This window comes from Anastrepha ludens, chromosome 6 (assembly GCF_028408465.1).
Source record: "Anastrepha ludens isolate Willacy chromosome 6, idAnaLude1.1, whole genome shotgun sequence".
Taxonomy (NCBI): Eukaryota; Metazoa; Arthropoda; class Insecta; order Diptera; family Tephritidae; genus Anastrepha; species Anastrepha ludens.
In genome coordinates this window covers 77487850-77515126 of record NC_071502.1, presented here as the reverse complement: position 1 = coordinate 77515126, position 27277 = coordinate 77487850, and the positions used below count along the sequence as shown (strand labels likewise).

The 27277-nt window shown below is 37.3% G+C and overlaps 1 protein-coding gene across 1 annotated transcript in view; it reads right to left on the bottom strand.

Annotated features, from left to right (window-relative positions):
- The window catches only part of LOC128867123 (matrix metalloproteinase-2-like), a 38043-nt gene extending 11032 nt beyond the window's left edge, over window positions 1-27011 (bottom strand). The window contains exons 1-3 of the mRNA XM_054108223.1: window positions 26986-27011; window positions 9887-10027; window positions 5025-5167 (exon numbers count right to left, since the gene is read on the bottom strand). Of these exons, the coding sequence (XP_053964198.1) occupies window positions 5025-5167; window positions 9887-10027; window positions 26986-27011 (310 nt within the window). The remainder of the gene's footprint in view (window positions 1-5024; window positions 5168-9886; window positions 10028-26985) is intronic.
- Between the last annotated feature and the right edge of the window lie 266 nt (window positions 27012-27277).

Below are 27277 nucleotides of genomic sequence, written 5' to 3'. Positions count from 1 at the left end.
TTGAGTTCCATTGCTCCAAAATGACGATGCATTGCGCTACATTTGATATTTTATTAATGTCAATAAAATCGTCATCACCAACACCAAAACACAGCAAGCTGCACACTTTTACGAGCTTGCTATGGGTTACGGAAGCGCAGTTGTCTGCTAGCGTTGGAAGTTGACTGCAAATGCGTAAGGCAGCTAAATTATCTGGCGTCGCAAGGATTTTTATGTTAAGCTGCCCAAAATGAATAGCGGAATGCGTGTGCAACTGCAAGAACTCCAACGATGCACTACTAGCAGTGGTGGCTGCAAGCATTGTTGATGACATTGTGCATCAGCGGCGGCGGTAAAGTTGCCAGCGGAAATGGCGGTTATAATAAAGTCAGTTGGTTTCATTACATCGCACGATGACATTGTATTCAGCTTATAACTATTTTATGGCCCAAATGACAGAAAGATAAAAAAACACGAAATAAGACACTAGACACCGATAACGCAAGCTAAATGTCGTTAACTTTGTGGCGACAATGGAGTCTTCAGCCTGTACGAAATATGAACTGCTATTGAGTTGTGAGCTAAACAAATACGAGTAGTGATATGGGTTCATTCGGATTTCTACGACTATCAAGTATGGAATTTCGCTTATCTGCCAGTACTTGCCGTGTTTTTTGGGGAAAGCAATGCGATTTCATGAGCCAATTTAACAATTTCAAAATAAAATACTCCTTTTTATTGACCTGTTTTGACATACCTAATTGTTATCCGTTCATTGTGTAAAGTATATTAAGCTTTGTTAGCGAGAGAAAACACTACTCCAATGTTTATGGAATAAGAATTTATGCATCTAGTTGCCTTGGCTGTCAACAGGACACTTTGTGATGACTTCTTATCCTATCTTACGATTGGCTCGGACGATACTCCTATGTATTTGCTTAAGGGCCTCAATCGTATCACAACACTATACGGCAAAATTAACTTTTTTTCTGGGTTTTGAGCCAAGTTTTTTTAGAGATTGAGTTATAAGCAAAAAAGTGAATTCTCTGATTTTCGAAGTTAGCTTCTGAAATCGAGAAATGAGCCTTCGAAATTAATTGGGGCTTTAGTATTGGCGGCATTTTGGGCATAAATTTTAATCTCCTTAATTTAAAAATGGGTTGGTGTGTGACTAATATCCTTTAGAGTTCGCTTTCGAAACCCTGGTCATGAAACAAAAAGTGATAGGGCAAGTTTTTTCTAGTAGGGTTCGCCCCTCGGCTAGCAATGGCAGACCTCCGAGTGCATTTCTGCCATGAAAAAGCTCATCATAAAAAACCACCTGCCGTTCAGAGCCAGCAAAAAACTGTAGGTCTCTATCTGTTACAGCCAAGTACTCAAGTGATTGACCGAGCTCTTCCTCCTATTTGTGGCGCGTGTGCTTTCTATAATTTATTTGTACGTGCATTTTTCAACTAAAAAAGTTCACCTTAGTGATATAATATAAGGCTAAAGAAGCTATTATAAATAAATAAAAACAAATTTTTAAACTTAATTCAATGTAAAGAAAAGTTTATGTAATAAATTATGTTTAGAGACACACTAAATTTACAAGTATATATGCCCGAATGGTGGTGTACGTATTATTCAACCATGTTAATTATCCTGTATTCTGTACCCTGGCGTGTAAGAGGGAAAATAGGAAAAATGTGCAAGGACGGCTGTCATTACGAGGCAATTAAAAGTCTGCATCGATTTTATTTAGAAATTATAGGAAACCATACTAATATAATCACTGTATTGAAAAGAAAGAAGTCACAAGGTAAACAAGCGAAGAAATGATTCAAGTCAGTGGAAGCCATAGAGCAAAAACGCAGTACGCAAATGGACAAGCAGTAAAGAAATACTAAGTATTATTGATTTAGCCAGGGACCGCATTTTGCGTGTCTTTCAAGGCTGGAAGGACAGCGATAGGAAGCCCTAACATATACGGACTAATACTTAAATAAGGGCCGAAGCCATTAAATTTCCTAAACTCACTTACACTGCCCCATGAAATGTCACATGTGAAAAACCGAGTAAGGAAATGTGAGGCAGTTGATGAGTAATGATCAATGCTACGTTGTATAGCATGCGAATTTTGTACATGTGTACCTACATCCATGAGCTACCATAATAGTGACCATATCAGTTACATTCGGTTTTTCAGAAGAACGTCTGGCATTCGTTCCGGGTACCTAATATTGCTTTAATGTGATGGATCTGACTCATATCCTTATTGAACAAATGTGGTTTGGCGAACACACCTTAAATTTGCATTGTGAGTGGCGAATGGACTTATTCGCCGAGATAGTTCCAATGTGGAGCCGGACGTTAACCTTCTTCATCAGAAATTGCTCTAATCCCATGGAGCTGCCGACAGCAATGTAAGTATTTAGTGCGGATAATCGATTCGAAGAAATATGAATATTTTTGTAGATTTCGTGGCGAATTCGTTGGCGATTCGCATCTTACAATTCGACACTGCTAAATTCGCCTATATTTTCATACGCTTCGCAAGAGACAATACTAGCCTTACTTTACTGTTTTAGTAGTACAGCGACCAGAAGTGATTACGCAATTTACCATAGAGTTAATCATATAGTTAGATCCAGAGTTCTGGAAAAGCGTGCGAAATTGTAGGTATATTAAAGGAGAAGGCGAATATATTTCTACATACATGTGTACGAGTATATATAAACACGAAGAAAATTTCCTCGAAAGAGCATAATCAAAAACTACCGCCCCGATTTTCACATTTCTTACAACGTTGGAAAGTTTACAAGTATTGTAGTAAAACATTTTTTTGATAGCGTTACCAACTAACTTTTATTGCAAAATTTATTACATATAATATTATACATATAATGGGTAGGGGTGTGACTACCATTCGGAGTACTTAGGAAGGAATCTTCGTGAAACATCAAAATGGAGAAACAGTGCTTTCTAATAGCGGTCGCCCCTCGGCAGGCAATGGCAAACCTTTGAGTGCATTACTGCTATGAAAAAGCTCCTAATAAAAAATATCTGCTGTTCGGAGTCGGCTTAAAACTGTTCATTCCATTTGTGGGAAAACATCAAGATGTACGCCACAAATAGGAGGAGGAGCTCGTCCAAACAAAAGGGTGTAAGTGCCAATTATATAATATATATGTGTATTACAAATTTGATTTGCATAATAAAATATAGATATCAGATGAAATGTGTTTAAAAAAGCGATAATAAAAAAGATTTGGTGTTGCTATTTAGTTTTTGGAAATTAAGAAACCGATAACATAAATATATTATTTGGAAATAAATATATACATATATGCATGCACATATATATATCTCTGTAATGATAAAGATAGCTCAAGCAAGATGTGCTCAAAAAATGTACGATTAATTAATTATGTGTACATGGCGTTGCTACCTAACTCTAAGGCGCAAATGGCACATGCGCACTGTTTTAAGTATTAAGATGGTTGTTTACTGAAATTAGTTTTGTTGCCATGCAGCGTTAAAAAGAAAACAACTACATACCAAAATAATGTAAATTAAATAATAGAAATTCTAAAATTTCTGCAATTTTCCTCTTTCATATGGCAGAAATGTATGTACTTGGAAGTTCGCCATTGCCTTCCGAGGGCGGCTGCTAAGAGTAACAATGGATCAAAAAGGCTTTCGTGTTTAAATTTTGCACCGCTTCTTGATGGGGAAAAATACCGTTCACGCGACACAATGGCTTGAAAAGTGTTTGGGGACTCCGGTCCATCAGAGACACCGGAGATGCACAACGCTGTGGGCGTCCAAATGAGGCGGTAACATCAGAAAACATTAAACATAGACAAATCCACAAAACCGTTTTGAATGATCGAAAAGTGAAGATGCGTGAGTTAGCTGACATCTTAAACATATGAAAAGAATATGTTGGCTTTTTAGTGCTATAGTGGGCTTAGAATCCGCGATCATTCGAATGGCAGTCACGCACTGAACTATTCGGCTACACCGGTGTTAACCCAAAAATAGCGTTTTTTCTTTTAAAAAACTATTTATATTCTATAATTATTCCTAATTGCAATAAGTGAAATAATACATTTATTCTATTGTTTTATAAGTGTAGTTTTTCAATTTTGCTTACAAGAGAGCAATCAGCGAACATTATTTTACGAAAAAATATAGACAAATTATTTGTTATATATTTATGTACGTATTTCGAACCGTGGAGCAAATTGGGCGTAATTGCGCAATTAGGTGAGGAATGCGAAGAAGACACTCACTTTCCTTCTAAACTTAACTCCTTTTAAGAGCTGCAAATGTAAGTGTAAATGTATTTTTAACAATATAGTTGTAGGAAAATACGGGTCATTCTCAGCAACACACACATACACATGTATGTATGCATGCATGTGCAGAGAAAAAATCCATTACTCATTTTTGCTAGCTTAACAACGTTTCCCACTTTTCGCTTTCAAAAGGAGTTGGAGGAAGTGAATAATTTTTACAAATCATTGGTGACGGTCGTGAAATCAGTATATTCACCTACTAGCGCTCATTTCTGTATATGTATGTAGGTATGTTTGCATCTCAGTATATATTTTTGTTAAATAAAATGCATTTTGCTTGTCGGTCTGCCTTGTAATCAATCATTTTCACACGTTGTTATGCCAACCAAGTAAATGAATGAAGGAATAAAAGATTTAATCAATGAATGAGCGCTGACAACAATACGAAGGTTAACAAAAACAAACAATGGCCATAGAAGCGACGGCTGATAGCAGCAGCAACACACATTATTTACATTTTGTTATTCTCGACTGGTTAAATCGTAAAATACGTCGTAAATTATGCGGGTCTATTGCGGTCCATACAGCATATTTTCACGCCCGGGAATTCGTGCATTGCTCATTAATTTGTGCTGATCCAAATAGTCTATCGTACTGTGTACTCTCATGCCCTGCCACTGATATTGTGATTGTTGCTTATGTGCCCGTAGCGTACATACAAATACTTCTATTGATGCTTGGTTGGTCAAATCCGGTACTTACTATCTCCCCTTTCGCCGCTACTAAATTGCCACTTCTCGTCGGCATCGAAATGCGCATCACCGCCACGTCCCACTCCCGGGTAGAAGGCATGGGCAAGTACCATACCAGGCCCATCGAATTTGTATCCATCACCATGGTCGCCCCTGTGATGGAAGATAAAAACAAAAACAAATAAAATTAAAATTTTATTTTTATTATATTTTTACAAGCAAACATTATTTATCGTGAATATTTGAATGGACTGATTCATAAAAACAAAAACAAAAAAGACCATGCCTTTTAGGCACATTGACGTTAACGACATTTAAGAATGATCCGAAATGTAGATTTCAATACCTCGCTGCTTTTGGATTACATAATCAAGTACTAACTATGAGTGTATGCAAGTATTATAAAATAAATACATATTACGAGTATGTGTTAAGTCCATTTCGAAAATCTGAATCATAAAAACCACTTACATAGACAGCTGCTGTAATTCTCGTTAATTCCATTCAATTTCCCTGCTGTTCTTTTGCAGCTGTCATATTGATTAAAAGTCAATCAAACAAAACATTTGTTTTATTTTATATATCTACATAAATATGTATGTTTTTTTGTATGCATGTGTATGGATGTAGCCCAACTGCGGGGGCGTATGAGCGATATTTATTTTGTTCATGTCAACGCTGTGCATGATTTCCGAAAGTGTACTTTACAAAGAGGAATATTTTCAACATCAAATGCAAAAAACAAAATTGCCAAAAATCAATGCGATTTTTAAGCGATCTCAAACTTACACTTTAATATATTAGAATTTATTAAGACAATAATATTTTTAAAGCTTCTGATTAGTTGACAATTGTTTGAAAGCTTGAAAATTGTTTACACATTTTGCAACTTTGTTTTTAATACAATGAACTATGTATATTTTCATAAAAAACGAACGAAAAAATTTACCAAGAAAGATGTTCCGAATTGTAAAATGATAAAGTGACTTAATTTTGTGAGCACAAGTGTATGTATGTACATACTTATGAATGTACATATGTAGTCTAGTGAAGATTTCTACTTTTATAAATGTTTTAACAGGTTTACGCGCGTAATTCGTCACAAGTGTGAAAAAGTTAAAAAATTGCATCCTTCTTTTATGAAAATCTCTCAACAGCACATTCAAACGCATATACGAGATCATATATGCATGTGTATAAGTGCATACATAGTACAAGTGAAGTAGTATCTTATTATAATCTATGTACATATATGTTATTTGCTTCTAAGCTATAGACTCTCAACCTGCTGCCAGTTGGGTTCAATCTTTATAAGTGCCCATCTACACGAGGAGACAACTGGAAGGGAAACATTTTGTTCGGGGGTGAAGGACGGCCGCGGAAGAGAGAAGGGAATTTGTCTCCTGTACTGGCGACACGCTTTGCTCTTCTTATTCGTATTTCCAATCTTAAAGCAATTTTTGACAGTTGCTTCATTTGTTTTCTTCTTTTGTGGGAGAAGGTTCTGAGTTATGTGTTGGTTTTCAAGCAAACGGAAGATAACAAAGATGACAAACATCCGAACACTGCTTGGGAAATGCACGATTATTTTTGCTAGTAAAGTAGGTATAATTTAAAATATATTATGGGACATGTTTATGTTGAATTCTAATTTTCCCCGCATTTCTAGATACTCAAGTTAATCTTAAGTTAATTATTTATGTATGAAGTATTCTTAATTTAATTTTTTTCATTCAAGTACAACAATTTATAAATATATTTAAATAAAAAAACAACAAATTATTTATTATTTAACCAGTTTGCATTTTTCATTCATATATTTAAGAAATTGTTGACGAACGTTTTCCGCTTTACATGTAAGCGCGTGCGAAAATATATCCGAACCAGACGATGCTAAAGCATTAAATGTCAAAATGTTGCCGAAAACAATTTTGCCCGTGTGGCCGCGAATGAGACATGAAAAGACAATTTCCAGTATCTCCCTTCCAGATGCCTCCGTGTGTAAATCGGGTGTAACTTCCCTGTAGGAGCCATATGCGACTCTCGAGAGCATGTTGAAATAATTCCATAAGCCACCACTCATTTCTGTACATAATTTGGGACAGATTTTTAGTACGGTACGGGTATTTTTTTTTATTAATACTAAATGTATGACAAAAAATCTAACCTGTCCTGACAGATGTCTTTTAGTGAGTAGAAATAAATAAAAGTGCAATAAATAAAACTCAAATAAGATGAGGTTTTTATTCCTATAAAAATGTTACAAAAACAAGGCTGCTTCTGCAATCTGTACATAAACGAATACCTTTTTACACCTTTTGCACTTAGTGTGCACTTGCTTGGCTTTTCTGGCTAATAATCCTTGATTATTCAATTTGACAAGGCATTTTGAGCATCTTTCTCGTACCAATTTATTGTACATATTTCGTAGAAATACTTGCAGATTATGCTCAGAATTGCTTCAAAAAGCAAGTAAATTCGAAGATTTTCGAGCGTTAGAGCAATCTATAAATGGTAGGACTAGATATTCGTGGGGTTTTAAAACTGTCCGTCATAACTTAGGGCCATCTGCCAACTCATTAACTTACACTTTTACGGAACGGAGAATTGAGCTTCTTAATCCGAAATATCAATGCCTCTTTACCTTCATTATTGCTGATTATGGCATTAGCTCTTTTTGTAGTCACGTTAGACATACCACCTCCATGGCACAGTAAAGTATAGCATATATATTGTCCTTTTCTATCCACTCCACAGCTTCCTCCCTGAGCTCCCGCATCGCAAAGATTTAAGTGTGGATTTTTCTAATCTAATTGATGTTAGGATGCATTTGACAGAGCTATGCGTTTCAAAAACAACTATGAACACCATCGCTCCTAACACATGTGATTGGTTGAGCGTGGTAAACCAAAATTTTCATCCTAGACCCTTGAGTTATTGTACATATGAGTCAATATATAAAACAGTCAAATAAGCTACGTCTTAAAAAGGTAAAAAAAATATTCCGTTTTTTAAAATAATACATCTTGGCTGGAAAGTATGGAAAGCGATTCCTATTAACCACCAGTAATTTAATTAAATGTATATAACATTTTAATAGATATTTTTTTAATTTAAAACACAAAATTTGTATTTCGTTGTTCAATTCATTCTTTGTAATCTTTGTTTAGTGCCATATTCGCTAACAAGTCAGTAAAAACTGAATAGAAAACTGATTTCTCAGTGTGCTTTGAAGATGGCTAAATTGAATGAATTGACTACGCATGGCTCACTGTTTTCTTGAGTTGTTCATACGCTAAATTTCTTGCTCCCATTCAGTCAATTGAACCAAAATATTGGGTCAAGTGCAGTCAGCTCATGCAGGCGAACGCGTAGTTCAGCTCAGTCAACACGTATGATCTAATGCCTTCGGCTCAAATCTAATCATTGAACAAAAAACAGCATTGAATGAAATTAGCATCGGCCTTTGCGTTCAAACGATCAAACTTGTTCAAAGAAGTAATTGTCATTATTGTAAATAGCACATGTTCGAGCAAACGAGCGTTGGCGTACAATGCACGCTGTAAATTGCGTTTCGTATTTGAAAGGATTGTTGGTTTCAGCAATGTTTCCTTATTTACATTATTTTCGTTCGTGTTTTATTATAAGTTTTAAGAAAAAAAACAAATATGAAAATATAGTGTTTTTGCTTTTACTTTGCTATCGTTAGTTACAATCAAAAACTCATGCGGGATCATACGTGTTCAAACCGGCTCATTTGGCTCATTCTTGCTCAAAAAAATGAATGTACAGCCGAACGAGCAAATACCCGAAACGGCTGCTATAAAGACGATTGGTGATAACATCGGAGAGCTAAAACGCAGCACATGATTTGATTGAGCTGAAATAAACAATGACAATAACTTATTTGAACAAGTTCGATCGTTTGAACGCAAAGGCCTGTTTTTTTGTTCAAGCGAAGCGTATGAATGTTTTACACTGGCCGGTGCAGTTCTCTGTTGCACACCCACCGTATCACCTAATTTGGCTCCCAGCGACTACTACATACTTCTTCAGAAGCTTGAAAAACTTCCTTCGTTGAAAGTGCTTTCCGTTGAATGAGGCTGATATCGCCGTTGTGTTCAGTATTTTGCAAAGCTTCGGGGAGCTGGTTTTAGGACAGAAATATTTTTGAAAAGTTGCCGCCTAATTTTCATACGAAATAGAAAATGGCTAAACAAGAAAAAAGTGGCTAATGTGTTTTTTTGTGAGGCTTTATATATTTTTATTAGCATGAAACTTTATCGCGAGTGGTTATTATAAAGACTTGAGAAAAAAATCCTTAACTAACTTTTAATAAAATAAAAGTGTACTTCAGTAGTATTATTTAATATAGTCCATTCAATATTTCATTTTATTTACCAGTTATAAAAAAAAAAAAAAATACACTTTTTGAAATATTGAATTTTGAAAAAATTTAAATTTTTTTTCTTTTTTGCTAAATAAAAGATTTTCAACTACTTTTTTGCAACTATTTCTACATGAAATCACTCGTGTAAGTAATGACGATCATTTTGAACCCAAAATTATTAAAATCGGTTCATTTTTGACTAAGTTATTGGCATTTAAAAACACTTTTTTCTTATTTAATTAAAAAAAATCGAGTTTGAGGCGAAAAACAAAATTGCCGATAACTCTTGAAAAAAATTTTTTTCGGGCGAACAAAAAAATACGTGTCTCATTATTTCGACCAGAGAGCAACATATTTAAGTTACATCGAAATCGAAGAACATGACCCGAATAGCCCGGTTGAATTGAAATGGAAAGCATCAGTATACAGGATAATACTTTACATACATATATAAAACTTATTTCGTCAACTATTGTACTTGCCTAGCAAAAAGAACTTGAATATCGGCTTGATCACTTAACACTTCGCGAAACGTCAACTTGGAGCTGTGGGCCCACACATTAAGGGCTTCCGTAAGAACTCTCCGCACCTGAGGCGCATCCTCCATTGTCCAGTTCACCAAACTATAAAGATAGTAAATAAAAATATTCATGAAAAAATCTTCGAATAGTTAGAAGAAAAATTAGTTATTAAGGGGGAAATATGTATCTGGTTAAAACAAGAAGAATGGTAGTATACACTCTATGTATACCCACTGATCTGAAAGCACCGGGAATGTTTAAATAAAACAAAACAGAGTTAAATTTCAGGCAAATTTATTTTATCTCCTTCAAAATTTGAGCCGTCTGAAGCAACACACGTGTGCCAACGTTTAACCCAGTCCTCCATGCACCCCTGGTAGGCCGACGAAGGGATGGCCTTCAGCTTCTTCGTCGCATTCTCTTTGATCTCCTTTATCGACTGGAATCTCCTTCCACGAAGTGGTAACTTTAACTTGGGAAACAAAAAGAAGTCGCACGGGGCCATATCAGGTGAATACGGTGCTTGCACGATGGTATTTACTGGTGTTTGGTCAAATAATCCAGCACAATTGGGGCTCGGTACGATGGCGTTATCATCATGCAAAATCCAAGAATTGTTTGCCCACATTTCGGCTGGCCAGGCAGACACTAATGTTCCGATCGCGCTAAAAAGTGGCAGATGTGTGTCTTACAGTCCTGGTTGGTTTAAGTGCTGAATCTTCTAGAATCCAACTAGCGCTTCCGCACCATCAGGAAGTTGACATCTAAGCCAGACAGCTGTTCCAGACTCTCGAACAGTGTGTTACCTAGGGTTAACGTTCTGTCCTTCCATAGGGCAGGGAATTCGCAGAGGAAATGGAAGATTTTTTCCTTTTTCTCCGGTTGTTTTCAACTGTGACAGTATGTGTTGCGAGGGATGCCCATTTTGGCTGCTTGTTCTCCCACAGACCAAAAGGCAGTTATGACTGCCGTTAGTCTCCAGGCGTCCCGTCGTTTCATGTTTATCAATGTTGACGATTGCTTAAGGTTGTAGGTGGGCCATAACGTTCTGCTCATTTTGCATTTCGTCTGGTCTCTCCATCTACAATCTGCGGTTCGGAGGTATTTTAGGGAAATTTCACTCTTGACTTCACCTAGTGGTGTGAATACCGATTCTGCAAGAGCGTTATTCAAGGCAGATCCCCTTCTTGCCAGCTCATCCGCTTTTTCATTACCTTCGATGTTCCGATGTCCCGGGACCCAGATTAAGGTAACTTTATAGTTTTCGCTCAAGGTGGTAAGGCTAGTCCTGCTTTGTTCCATCACTTTAGAGGTTGTTGTAGCTGAACCCAGTGCCTGAACTGCAGCTTGGCTGTCCGAAAGAATAGCGATATTGCCCTTAAAAGAGGGATCTGCGATTAGTAGCCTACAAGCTTACCTAATTGCCAGTACTTTCGCCTGAACGACACTGCAAGCATTAGGGAGACGCACAGATTTTTCAATTTTAAATCTATGAGAATATATACCAGCTCCAACACTACAATCTATTTTACTGCTATCTGTATAAACTGTAGTGTCGAACTTTTTTAGTGAGAATCCCTTATTCCATTCTTTCCGAGATGGAAAGAGAGTGATAAAATTTCTACCGAATGTTACCGTCGGGACGATGTAGTCAGTCCTCTTCGAGGTATACTGGGTTTGTCGCAGTAATAGACTGGCATGGTCATGAGCTTTTTCCTTCCAGCAACCCGCTTCATTTAACCTAATTGCACTCATTTTTGCCATCTTCTTGATATTTATGTCTACCGGAATAATGTGTGTCAGAGCGTTCAGAGCTTCCCTAGGACATGGTCTGATTGCACCGACTGTTATTGCACAGGCTGATCTTTGTATTCTGCTAAGTAATTTGATGTTGTATTCTCTCTCTAGAGCTTTCCACCAAACTATACAACCATAATGTATACTTGGGTTGAAGGCCCCATCTACTTCCCAGCATACGTTTACAGGCATATAAGCGATTTCTGCTTTCTTTACCTGTTCTTCAGTGTTTAATTTCCAGCTAAGTTTGGAGTCCAGAATTACCCCTAAGTACTTTGCACTGGGTGAAAGTGAGAGGGTTTGTCCGTTAATGTTTGGTAGAGTAAAAATTGGTACCTCATATCTTATAGTCCTACCAAAATAAGAACCGGCTCCCCTGTCGGCGGTTCGTTTAAATTAAACATTCCCGGTACTTTCTGATCATGTGGTATAGGCATGTTAGTAATGAATATTTTTTAAGGAGTCTAAATTTCTAAAAAATATTAAACACGCGTCTTAGCGAAAGGAGTTCTTTAATTCGGCATGTTGCCACCACCGTACACAAAAGTATTTCGCCGATCTGGCTGGGCAAAAGTAAAATTTTTCAAACCTCTTTTAGAAAAAATAGACATCGTATACCGTAAGGCTTAGACCCTTTAATAAGTAGTTTAGGACTGAAACCACCAAAATCGTTACAACTTTGATCAAAGGATTTTTGATTCCCGGTGCTAGTCGAAGAAGAAAAATAGATCGTCAGAACAGGAATCTTGGAATTCGTTATTAGTTGAATAAGTAACTTTAATTTAGTAAAAAAAAAATAAACATACTTTTAGAATTAAAAAACCCTTTAGTTTTCTTAAAAATGATAAAATATGCAGACTTTGTTTTTTTTTTTAACTATTAGAAATAAATTATTTCATTACCTTAACCCTTAAAATGACACAAATGGCGGGATAAATAATTGGCCAACCAGATCAGTCAATAACTTTATGTGCACCGGTGCGTTTGAGGCTCATAATATTAGAATACCAAAGTGTACCTACTTTTTCGTATTTCAAGTCTTATATATCTGCAATAGTTTTTAGTCCATTTGCGAAGACTAGCGCCTTAAAAATAGTTTAGAGGCGTCCAATGGTTTGATATGAAGGGAGCCTCGTACTGAACATGAATGGACACTAAAATAGTAAACCGACTTCCAACTGTCTTAGCGCTCTTCAAGCGGTTTCGAAATTTGACTACTATGTGACAATTTCGGAAAATATGGCTTCTTCACGGCAACGCATCTAACACTATCACCTACGAATTTATGTTTACCCAGCGGTTGGAGGAGCTGAAACTTCGGTTGAAGATCCAAGTCGCTTGCACACCAGTTTGGATTGTTAACAACACCAAGTTACTAGGCATTACCTTCGTCAGTTTGCTATCCCTTTCGAATCGACCCAGACAACTCAATATGTTCTCATCTAACACCGCTAACTTTCTGATCCGACTCACGTCGACGACGATTGATGGTATAACTGTGCTAAAAGGGTTAATAAGTTGCTATAATAACAAAACCACACAAGGGTATTCGTTTGCTGCGAACTCTACACAATCTGGTGTGTGGGAGCCCGAAAGAGTTGTTGCTGGTCAGTTTTTATTTGAAAATCCAATACTACTTTAAAAATAATTACTTATTGTTTAAATTTAACAGATTGTAATTTCAAAATGGAAGTAAAAAAATGGAATTTAACATTCCGTAAACTCTGCTTGGGTAAACTCTGAGTAAAAATGTAGTGTGACTTGTTAAATTAACTTTTTCATATCCGGTCGTGTAATTTCATGATTTATTCAAAGCAAAAGCCCCAAATATAGCGGTGAGTGCACATTGACAGCATTGTTTTAATACTCGCGACAAAACTGAAATCGAAAAGTTTAAACATTTTCCGAGGCGAGCTCAACACTGTATCATATTTGAAGATTTGACGTCTGTAGAAGAAACGATTGATGTGTTATTAATCAAAATCAAAACTCGCTGATTTTTCGTTTATCGTTTGAGCTGAAGAAAAAACTAAACTATACTTATATATAATATTTATATGTATATACAATATGCTTATAAAGGGGTTTTCAGTTGGCGCGGGTCGATTTTGGCGCCCTGTGGCAGCCATTTTGTTTTGGTGCCATCTGTCAAATCTTTTGTTTATTATTCAGTTGTTTATGCTAAACCATCATGGCAAGTTACACGATTAAACAGCACGTTCAAATGATAAAACTTTATTATTATTGAGTGTGCATTAGCGCTAACGTTGCGCGCATTGCGCCCATTTTTCGGTAGACGTGGTGGCCCTTCAAAGTCAACTCTTCAACGTTTGGTGGCCAAATTTGAGACGACCGGGTCAGTAAACAATCAGCCAACACCCGTACGTTCAAGGAACGCAAGATCAGCCGAGAACTTTGCCACGGTCCGTGAAAGTGTACAGCAGAACCCGAGGCAGTCTATTCCTCGCCGTGCACAAGACCTGGCCTTTCGCAGACTTCAACTTGGCGAATTTTGCGTCGGCACTTGGGCCTACACCCGTACAAGATCCAACTGACCCAGGAGCTCAAAGTTGATGACCATAGACAACGCCGTTTGTTCGCTGACTGGGCTTCGAATCGTTTGGAAGAGAACCCCAGTTTTGGGCGAAAAATCATCTTTAGTGACGAGGCGCATTTTTGTATGAATGGCTGTCTTAACAAACAAAATAGCCGTATATGGGACGACACCAATCCACACGAGGTTCACCAGGTGATAATGCATTCGCAAAAAGTTACCGTTTGGTGTGGATTTTGGGCCGGCGGCGTCATTGGTCTGTACTTTTTTGAAAACGACGTTGGTGAGGCGGTCACCGTCAACAGCAAGCGCTACACAACGACGATAACCAATTTTTTATGGCCCATATTGAACCATATGGACTTAGACGATATGTGGTTCCAGCAGGACGGCCCTACGTGCCACACACCAAACGCCACGATTGACATTCTGCATGAACGATTTGAGTGTAAGGTTATCTCTCGCAGGCGTGATGTGAATTGGCCAGCAAGGTCATGCGATTTTACCCCGCTAGACTTTTTCCTGTGGGGCTTCTTGAAGTCTCAGGTCTATGCAAATAAGTCACAATCGACCGATGCTCTAAAGGTGAACATAACACAGGCCATCGCTCAAATTCAGCCGGATCTATGCGGAAGAGTCATTGAAAATTGGACCACTCGGATCCGTTCCGGGCATTTGAATGATGTCATATTCCACACTTAATGACATATATGCGCCTTTCAAATAAAAAAATAATTTTGTCAATAACTCACACACAGCTTGTTTCATCCCATTTCAACATCTACCCGCCCTTATTGAAAAACCCTTTATAAATAACGCTTACACCCTTTTTGGGGGTTTGGACGAGCTCCTCCTCCTATTTGTGGAGTACGTCTTGATGTTGTTCCACAAATGAAGGGACCTACAGTTTTAAGTCCACTCCGAACAGCATAGGTTTTTTATGAGGGGCTTTTTTTAAATTTTAAAATGTTTCATTGCAACGTGTTTTTGATGTTTCGTTTTTCAACCCTTTCGTTTCAACCCTTTCAACTTCGTGATATCGAGGCTTCACTATAGTTGTTTTTATTCAATTTCTGTTTTATCTATATCTTAATGTTCTTATCTTTATCCTATCCCTTTCTCTATTTCTACTATTTGTCTCTATTCCTATCTTGCTCTTTATACAATACTTATCATTTCTGCCTTTCCTTTTTCTTTATTCACACCTTTACTTTCTATATTTACTCTTTTTCTTATCTACTTATTCACCCCTTCAAATTCATTCTTGTATTAATCTTAAATTAACTCAGAGCTTGGTAAACTTACTCGTGCGAATAGTACACTCAACACACTCTTACGCTCTTAAAATCAGTCCTTGTTCTGACATAAGCGATGTAAGCAGAGATTTGAGATTGAAGTAGAAAAAATAGTCCTGCGAAGCGAGAAACGTTTTTATAATGAAAGCGATATAATTGAGTTCTGGAGAAATTTAGATGACAGTTTGTTAAGTCCTCGACTTAAAGAATCTTGTTTTAAGATATTGTCATTGGGGGACATCAGAATTCGTTTTAGAGGTATGGTTCCTTCGGTAAAGTTTCTTATTTTGATCCCTAGAATACGATTTTCACAGAGCAAAGAGAGATTTTTAAATCGACCCGCCCTAATGTATATATTTATATCATAGAGTAAGAGAGTTAATTCTTCATGATTGACAAAGTTGGTCTTTAAATTTTACTTTCTTTCCCCCTCCGGGTATGTATTTCGAAGGATGCATAATTCTTTATACCTTAGAAATATATTTTAACCGTAAAGGGATGTAAGGAGAACATGTTTGCCTATTTATATACAGGATTACCGGATTAGTCCTCTTAAATACTTAAACTTATCGTTTAAAGAGATATTCGACTTTAAAGATTTTTACAAAAAAAAAAAAGTTTTGTTTGCTTGTACGTTACCTTTTTTAAAATATTAGTTCAAGGGTCCGATTTTTTTCTGTATTTAGCTAAAGGTATGTCAATGAGTAAAAACCATAAATAAAATTTTAGTTAAAAATGGCTGCTTGCTAAAGTTTTGAATTCACGATTTTTCAAGTGTTCAAGTGGTTTCTAATACACATTATTAAAAACGAAAATTATTCTGAAACCCAGCCTGTGATTTTGGCTATCCTGTATAAGATGAATGCACAAATAATATTTGTAGAGGCAATTTCTCCAGGGTCAATTAACTCCTACGGATTTAAATTTCTTTAAAGGTTTGAAAAGTTTACTAATGTTGGCACCATGAAGCCCAAATGTAATTGGATCATCACATCTTATTAATATTTTGGAAACAGCTTGTATAACTGCGTTCATGTGAGCATCATATTTATTTAGACGCAAAAAAGGTCCATCACTTCCACACATAAAATTTCCAATGTTTCACATCTGCTAATTGCATTTACTTAAATTACTGTCCAAACGGACCATTGATATTGGCATTGTGCATCGTTCGTGAACTAAATGATAGCAAATAAAGTCCGTTTTACCTAACTGATACACCTTCGTCGTGGTGGGCAATTCAAACCGGGAGTGGGTAAAAACAAATAACGACAAATTTTGCTGTTAGTGGAACAAGCACAGGACAGAGCCAATATGCGCTAAATCTGTATGTACATATGTATGAATGTATGTAAATGCAACAAAATACAACAACGGAAGTGAATAACATGAAGTATCTCGTTGACTCCAACACGATTTCGCAGCATTTGGTGACATGCTGTGATGACAATTTGTCATGTTAGTTACCATTAAATGTTGAGAACAATGACACAAATCAGCAGACACCGGCAACAATACGCAACACTGCGGACTGTGAGGAAGCAGCGCATGTGCTGTTTGAGTGATTTTCGTAATTTTTGCGCCTCTTGTTCATGTGCAACATATTTGCCGAAACTACGTGAAAACATTTACATACATACATACATATTTTATTTGTTTGTATATGTAGGTGTATGTAATTGTTTTTGTTTCACTAGTACTTTGTTAGCCTTTCGATTGCTATTGTCAGTCCAAGCACAACCAGCCAGTCAACGGCTTGTTTGCCATTTGTTATTTGTCTATTTGTACGCCATTGAGTTGGTGGAGGAATAGGTACGATATTCTCCCCTTGTTCCCTGCATCACGAATTGCTGCACTTTTCCAACTGTTGCCTCGGATGTCTTATCGTGCCATTATTGTTGTTTTCCTTGCTGCAGTTCATTTCATTTCCTTTCGAACGTGCTCAATTGCAATGGCATTTGTTTGCTTGCTTGCGCAATTCATTCATTTATCCCCACTGCTTACCATTCCCCTTGCACTACTGCCATTTACATGGGAGTAAATAAACTCCAGCACATGTTTACTCATTTTCATGTGTGTACGAGCATAGTCGCTAAGGTTTGTAAGTTTATCACTTGTGCACACACATACTCGTACACATACAACTTGCATAACTAGTAGTTGAACTGGTCTGGAAGTTATGGAAGATTTCCATCAGGGTGTTGGATCACTTTAAATTTGTCATTGCTTCCTTTTTATACCTATGTATGTATGCCGAAAAAATAACTGCACATAACACAGCAAGGAAATTTAGAAAATCTCTGACTTAGCAGTGGCCGCCGTAGCTGAATGGGTTGGTGCGTGACTACCATTCGGAAGCGCACGGGTTCGAAATCCCGGACACGGAATACCAATTAATAGAAAACGTTTTTTCTAACAGAATTCAATTCTTAGCAGACAGTGGAAAACTTCCGAGTTGTGCCATGAAAAAGCTACTCCTAAAACAACTGTTTGCTGTTCGGAGTCGGTACAAAATTGTAGGACTCTCTATTTGTAGAAAAAGTCAACATGCACACAGCAAATGGAAGGAGAAACTCGGCCAAGTACCAAAAACGGGTGTAAGTGCCGTTGCATATATGTATATACATACATACATATTACTTAATGGATACTTAGCACAAAGTGGGTTCTTATAAAGTTCGTGGGCAATTCTCATATTGCTGGTTTTTATGTGAAAATTGATGATTGTGCCATATACTACAACGTTTCAGGCTGAACAGGATTCTTCGAAAATGAATTTTTTGCAATTGCCGATTTACATTACTAAAAATTGTCGCCTCGCCATCCAATGCAGATATTAACAATCTGTGAAACATTTCAATTTAGTGTTTTTCTATTTGTCAGCTGACGCCATTGCATTTACGAGAGATCCAGGTAAGTATTTTCGATATTGCCGTTGATTTTTCTGAAAATCGGTTTATTTGTAGACCTGAATATAGTGTGAAGTAAAATTGAAAAATGTTGGAAAGATTTGTATAATATTGAGATTTATTCAATGCGGAAAATTTCGGCATATATCTTTTCAAAGTTAAACACCTTCGGAGTTTTTTAAAATATACTTGGCAAAAAATATTTTTAATAAATATTTATTTTTGTTAGAAAATCATATTTATTGGCGAGGTTGGACGCTAATAGATATAATATTTCAGATTGCAATGCTAAATCCCCTCATAATATCTTAGTAATAATAATAATAAAAATAATAGTAATCATACGCAACGTTGGACTCACAGAATATTTTTTATTTTCCTCACTACTCAAAAGGTGGGGCGTGAATCGAAAGCAGCAGATGTTATTTGTGAAGTAAAGTGAGTCAATTTTGAATAGTTCTGCACCAGTGTAGTTTACTGCTGTGTATATATGTACAATATGTATATGTATAGACATACAAATTTACATATAATATTTAAGGATACGTGCGAATGAGAATGTGCGTTTGAAGCAGTCTCACCTGCTCACTTTTCTTCAGGCTGACTTTCGCTTCTACGACTGCCACCATGGTTCCACTGTCCCACACTCATCAGTCCCGTCCCGCTACCTAACTCGCAAATTAACCGTATCCTTACGGTGTGCTCACTTTCTAATTCGCGTCACCGTTCATATTACATATATTGCAGCAATTTCTCTGCGACAACTTCATTTCGTTTGCTACCAAGATTTAATTTTGAATCCTCCGAGATCCCCAGCCATCGGAGTAGAGGCACGTATTTGGTGGCAACTTCAACGGCACTACTGTTGCAACTGCCTCGCGCTCAAAACTGCTGCCTTGCCTCCGCCGCTTAGTTACCCAAATGCCTGGAGCCCTGTTGTTTGCTTTTCGGAACTGTTGCCGGAGCGACACCATATCGCATGCATGGTCCATACGGTTGTGTTTGTGTTTATTTTGTATATATGTATGTATGTAAATATGTACGTGTGTTGCAAGGATTGTGTACTTGCCGCTGTTTGTGTGCAGACCATTTAAATTATTATGAGCAATACTTGCTTGTTTGCAAACGACAACATTGTTTTCGTAATGATACCGTTGCCTGTAATCACAACTTGACATCGAGTTACGTAACAGCCAGCCATTACTCAGTCGGCGCCTTGTGATGAATTTTATTTTTGCTGCAGTTGCATCTGCACCCTTCTTGGTGGCCAAGCAGGAATTGCTTCATTTGCTGATTTCAATTCACTTAAATATGCCCATTAGGATAGTTCATCTGTGAGAATGTAGAGGGAATTGCATTACTGCCGTATGCATATTGAACAGGTGCTGCACTAAGGCGGCAGTGGAAGAAGTTATATAATTTAAAGCATAAAAATAAAAAAATAAAAAAAAATGGCGCGTACACTTCTGTTAGGTATTTGGCCGAGCTCCCCCACCTCCTATTTGTGGTGTGCGTCCTGCTGTTGTTCCACAAATGTTGGGATCTACGGTTTTAAACCGAACGGCAGATGATTGACAAGCTTTTTCATGGCAGAAATACACTCGGAGGTTGTGGGCTATTAGAAAAAACTGTTTCTAATAATTGCAGGGAGATTCGAACATACACACTCCCGAATGGTACACGTACGAATCCATTCGGCTACGGCGCCTGGTTTTTGAAGAAATAGGATTCTCATTAGGTATCGCTAGATTCAGGTTTGTTTTGATCTATCGATATACATATGCACTATTTATATCGATACCATACTAATATCATAGAGTGAAGCTAAATATTTTAAACAACAATTATTCTTGCGCTGGAAAGACGTGCAGTGTACGCCGCCTGAATTAACTCTAAGAAATCATGTTGTTTATTTCGAAAAGCAAATCAAATTCCAAATTCTAAGAAATATTTCTTTTCAAATTTTCGGCTGGACATTGCAGAAGAAATTCTACAAAATGTTAGTATTCCTTAATACCCAACAAGCGGATGGAATTTTTTAACACACCATTGCGTTTGTAGGCAAATTTCCTCTTACATAAAGTAAACAAATACCTCAACGGAGATGTTAAGTATGCGCAGTGAAAATGTGTGGGAATGTAATAAATTCCTCATTGTTTTGAAATATACATATATATATTAATTGGCGCGTACACCATTTTTGGGTGTTTGGCCGAGCTCCTCCTCCTATTTGTGGTGTGCGTCTTGGTGTTGTCCCACAAATGTTCCAGTTTCAAGCCGACTCCGAACGGCAGATATTTTTATGAGGAGCTTTTTCATGGCAGAAATACACTCGGAGGTTTGCCATTGCCTGCCGAGGGGCGACCGCTATTGGAAAAATGTTTTTATTAATTTTGGTGTTTCACTGAGATTCGAACCAACGTTCTCTCTATGAATTCCGAACGGTAATCACGCAACAACCCATTTGGCTACGACCGCCGCCGTTTTGAAATATACCACTATGTAAATCTAATATTATTAATAAAGTTCTTTAAAATATTATTAATTTTATTTATACTCATTTAAATATTGCGACTAAGGCATTTGTTAAACACACTCGGCTTTAATAGGAAGCTTTAATAGATATTATTCCGAGCAAGAGCTCTTTATAATTTACACGTTACAGGCACCGGATTTCGGAAATTAGTTTCCAGCGCAAGATGTTAAAGGAATTTCATAAGCAGGATTTGACTGCAAACACTTGATTCTTATTTGCTATCTTTTCTTTTGAGTCCGCTCTCTTCTGTCGATCAACCGGAAGAGCGTGAGCTGTCAAAAATCTTTGACATTTGTCAAGTAGAGAGACATACAATTTTACACGCCAGAACAACGCTAAATTATTGAAACTTATTATGAAAACGTCGATCTTTAAGAACAACATATCGCGAAATTCGTAATTTTTGTTTAGTGGAAATAATCGTCAGAATGAGTTGACAATTTAAACGTTGGTGAAAAAATTCCGATTTATAGGTTTTGTCGAGGATAGGAAGAGGACTGGCAGACCAAAAACTGGACGTTCTGTAGAGTAAAGTGTTTATGAACAACCTTCAACATGGATGTGTAAAAAAACATACATGTGTATGTCAATACAACTCAGTTTTTAGTTAGTTTATTCGCTTGGCCCTGAGGGTAGTAAGAATGAACTTAAATACATACATACGCATCTTCTCGTATGACACACTCGACCTTCAACATTGATCATGCACTTACATTAAGATTACATTTAAAAAAATTACAAATGAAAGCACATTTTGCGTATACTATTTTACGTTCTAGACGGGTGGTCCGGTAGAGGTTATTCTTCAGCTTGAAGCGCCTTGCTAATGTTTTTCCCATGAAGTGTATTGGAACGGCAGAAGGTTTTTATAACAAGCGTTTATCAAGACCCAAATGCACTTTGAAGTTTACCTTAGTCTGTCGAGGGGCGACGGTTTAGGGATCAAATCTAACCGCCGGAATATCATAAAAGTACAAACACACCCGGTGTTGGTGGTCAGCTGTAAACGCAAATTGGGGTGGAATATTGAAAATACTCCTCCGCCAAAATACAGTACCAAATATAAGTTGCCATGACTTTATTAAAAAGTTTGCCAACAAATTCAAACAAATAAACAACTAATAAATGTATTAGTTATAAGTGAACGACCCAGATAAAAGACACTCCCAAAAAAGAAGCCATAAGAAAATTTCTATACCTTTATTTGTTACTTTTCTCTATTGTCGTTATTTGGAGTTCAAATTTCAATTAAATTAAATGGGTTCATAATAATTTCTTAAAAGGGATGTACGGCCTTCTTCTCCGTGTTCGGCACTATGATGGCAGTGACAGTTAGATGGTGAAAATGGAATTAAGCAAACAAACCGAAAACTTGTACGTGATATCCAGCAACCAAAATAATACTTTTACATGCATACGCACATCGCATGTGTATAAATGTGCGTATTAGTGTATCTGGTGAAGATATAAGAAAAGTAAGAATAATGCAAAACATTAAAAGTGGATCAAAAGGAAACCGAAATTGGGCCCAAAAGAGGTAAAACAATGTTGTAAGTAAACCACATTGAATTCACACAGGAGTTTGCTAGTGAACGGTTTAATTGAAGGTAAGTCGATACTTTCACAAAATAAATGACAACACAACCGGGTAGCGCAAAATTTTTGTGAGCATACATACATATACATATATATATAAGTACATATGTATATGTATAAGTACATTTAGAAAAAATCAATAAGAGGTTATGCAAATGAATATTAAACTATTTTCACTCAAATAAATTAGTTATTTGTATGAACAGTAGTAAGTCATATTTTTGTTACTTTATAGGAGAATTCAAATTTAACCAAAACTGGGTATAAGTTTGGTTGGGCTTTGTTTTACCATTAATTAGTGCCTTTCATCACCGACGTCTAAGAAGTTCAGGGTTTCAAGATCTGTACGAAAGATTATGACGTCTGCTTGCTGGGATTACGAGGGAATTATTATGATTGATTATTTGCATACGAAAGGTTTTTTAAGGTATAAAAGCTATAGATAAAAGATGGGCTAAATGCATCGATCTATTACGAGATTATATAGAAAACATTTGATTTGAAGAAATAAATGTTTAATGTACATACATATACCACTCGTATACCCGTGTTTTTGATCAAGCACACTCGCCATAGGCTTTTTGCTACATTTTCAATGATTCGGCACACGAAATCCCGTTCAAAGCACAAAATTTAAGACAAATTCTTTGCTTGATATTTTTATCCATAGTGAAAATCGCAGAGCACACCTGCGGTTGACTGATTTATTAAATGCTAAAAACAAGCTAATTGACAGATCACGCTCAAACTCTGCGACACTATAGAGGACAGTTGTACCAACATTCCAGTAAAATAAATGTATACATATGTGTAACGCCCGATTTTTAAATGAACAATTCCCGATTTTTTTTTGACAGAATGTACAGTGATTTCGTTTTTGATTTGCCTTCGTTCGTGGGAAGTATGTGACCTTCACTACAAGGTCATATTGGTTCAGGAAGTGGAGTTTTTTGATCATCTGATAACCCGAAATTTATTCGGAGCCACTCCGCAAGAGTCATCTTACGTCTCTTTTAAAAACCTGGTTTTTATATTTCAGTAAAATCAAGTTAATTGATTAAGTTTTTTATGATATGGTCCTCAATTTTTGTGAAAACGGGTTCATTTGTGGGCTTGAGTATAAGTAATACATGGGCTGAAAAGTCTCAGGTGTTGAGCTGCTACACCTTCTCGGTATGACTGGTGCGTTGCCAGATCTGTGGTGAATGAAGCCATCATACGATTTGCCATCGAATCTTTTGGCGGTTACAAGTCCCCCGGACCAGATGGCATTTATCCTTTGGCATTTATCATGCCTTGAAGGCCATCTGCAGGCTGAAACACAATGGGAACTGGTACGGCCCCTGTCTGGCATTGGAAAACAGAGTAGGCATGAACTTCGATTCAACGATTCTCTCCATGCCCCTTGACTCCATGCCATCAAGAGTCCTACTTGAAAAGAGATACAGTGTGGTTCTGCCAGAGGCTCAATTGTGGTCAAATTCTGAAAATGAACCCGGTAAACACTGTTTTCGCATTTTCACGGATCCAGCGGGACAAAACTGCACTTTGCTTTTAATGCATGCATCTGTGTTTCAAGTGGAGGTTTATGCTGTTCAAAAAGCGTTGAACTTTGTTGTGGAAAACAGATGGAGAGGCAGATCTATATGAGTCTGCAGCGACAGCCAAGCTGCGCTCATGGCCTTAGACAGCCCCCCAACCACACAGGGGTAGTGGAGTCCTGTAAATCTAGGCTGAACTATGTCGGTAGACATAACAGCCTGATGCTAACATGAGTCCCGGGACACGTGGGTATCGTGGGTAACGAGACCTCTGGCTCTTTAGCTAGGATGAGCTCTGAGGCCAACTTCTTGGGCCCGGAACCCGTTCTGCCACTCCCTTCTGCAGCCATCAAAGCCACAGTTGGCAAATGGGTTACTACAACTTACAAGCGAGCTTGACAGGCTGAGAAACTCTGCAGATGGACTAAACTGATGTTACCTGTCTTTTCCGACCGACTGTCGCAAATCCTTCTTTGTCATTAAGCATAAGAGACTGCAGACAGCAGGTTGGACATGGAAAAGATGGGCATCTCAGACAGTGTACTCTGCCCAGCTTGTGAAGAGGAGGATGAGACGATGGACTTTCTGTGCGTCTGACCCGCCTTCCTCGAATCAGGTTTGAGGTTTTTGGCACTGATGTGTTGAGAAGCGACCCCCTTGGCTCCTTAGCACCACAAGACCTACTCAGATTTTTTCGGAGGTCGGGTAGATTTAAATAAATTAAAATGGAATTCGAGTGCAGTACAATGAACTTAATTGTGTCTGAGTTGTCCCGACAAAATTAATGAGAAGTAAACTGAAACAATTTAATAATTTCGATATTTATTCAATGTTGAAAACTTTTATACGGATCTTCTTCTTCTTTGGTACTTTAGATTCTTTTTAGCGTGTTAATAAAAGTGTTTTTTTTGTGAGTATAAAAAATATTTTTAATTTTTAATTTTGTGCTTAAAAATTTTGGGAATTTTGTTTGTTATTTCAAATCTTTTTCTGGTTTCCATTAATATTTAGCCGAGACTACACCGTAATTTTTCAAAGTTTCATATTGAGTTTTTGAGTTATATTCAAATACTTGACCTCTAATCGCGCATATGCATTCCCCGAGGGACCTTATTTGGTTTTACAAGAGTATCCGCTATACACGAATACATACTTTTCTCATACTAGGTCATCATTCGAAGTAAAAGGAGAAGTAATTCACATAAGAGAAGACTGGTTCGCTTGCACTCCTTTGACACTACTAAATCCTTTACATTAACACGTTTACTATACTTTTTCATACTTATTTACGCAGAAGCAACCATTTCTGCACTCCTTCTTTGACGCTTTCACCCCCCGTTCAACCACTTGTTTTGCGTTACAATTCGTGGTGTGTGGTGTATTGTGGTTAGTGTGATCGTCATCTGCTACGCTTGACACCCATATGTTGTATTTGTTGCATGTTTTCTAACAATTTGCATTTCTGTCGACAGAGAGGTAAATGATGAGCCTATAAAGGCGAGCTCATACGTTTTTTTTTATTATATCAGTGGTGGTTAGTGGCGAGGTAGTCGACGCACATCTTGCTTTCTCGTAAATGCTGTGTGTGCGTGGAACAAATTTATGCGAATCACACCTTTGAATTTTTCATTTTGCTACTAACACCATAGTATCGTCCTCGATGGCATCATAACTTTAGTTGCCTCCGCCTTCGTAGTGGCTCTATGTACCGGGAATCCGCCGCATTTGCTGTCACGCCGACGCACAAGCCGATGATGGTGTCAAGTGGATGGCTCTGCTATACGGTTGCAAAGTGAAAACACGTACATTGGCTTTGCTAAAAACAACAACCATAACATTCTCTATAAAAATGACTGGGGCTACATTAAGTTTGAATGGTGCTTTGAGCTGTTGGTAGCGTCCGCAGAGATGCCTAGGAGGCAGCAGGGCAAGGACGAAGTAAAAAGTATTAAGGTTAGTTTGAAGAGTCTTCGACGACGAAGTCAACATCAGGGTTAACATCAAACTATGATATTGTTGTGTCTGCCGTCGTTGCTGCCGCTGCGACTTAAAGGCTAATGAAAGTTTTTGGGTAAATGTTAAGGAGAAGAACTAGTGTGTGGTGTCATAAGCACACATTCACTGCTCGTACGTGTATGTGTCAAAATCAAAAGGTTAAATGTATAAAATTGAAGGAAAATATAATAAGTATGTATGTGGAATATAGTAGGTGTACGTATGAACATCCGTAGATGTATTGGAGTAATATGAAAAGGAAAAACTTATGGCGACAGACTCAAAGTTATTAAAAGTAATAGAAAGTTAAAAAAGTTTAGTTTGCTCTTGGTTTGAGTGCTTTTGCTGCGAGTGGCTTTTAAGTGCTCTGAATTGTTTACCGGAAGACATAAATTTCTGCGATGTTTGACAACTAAATACGTCTCTCGTCTCTCGCCCTTCGTTTATTGTCATTGAAACAAACGTTCAATATTTGATATAGAATACTTTTAAAATCAATAGAAGAATAGAGAAAAGTTAAGTTAATTACTTGCGGATTTATGGGAAGAATGAGCAAACTAAATACTTAGGTACAGTTCAGAATTCCTTTTTAGGCTGCAACGTTTGTTAGCAGTGACCTCTAATCTAACAGAAGAGACGGGTATTTGGATATACATATGTTTTGTCTGGTTGTATGAAATTGTAGAATCTAAAATCTTCTCCCATAAGGGATAAAAGCGAATCCAGACGTTCTTGTTTGAGAAAATTCTGCTATCATTTTTGATTAACAGAAGGGATATCGGAACGAAAATGATGAATGAATGATTAATATATATTTCATTTGTTCAAGAAACTTACACCCGTTTCACCTGCGGCGTTGACATAGTTTGAAGCAAAAAATTTGTCTTTTGCCGTTATTTGGCACAGTAGTTCTTGACCTGTTTTCAAAATGTGGAAGAACTTTACATATAAATACATGATTTGTTGGCGTTTGAAAATACCAGCTCCACTGAAGCGCGAGTCCCTGGCAACACGAAACATATTCAAATAAAGAGCGGTTCCACGTCAAGTGGTACAAGTATTTGGGAAATTGTTGCCAATTCTTCAAAGTTTGGTTTATTTGCAGGCTTGAGTGTAATGTAAACAAAAT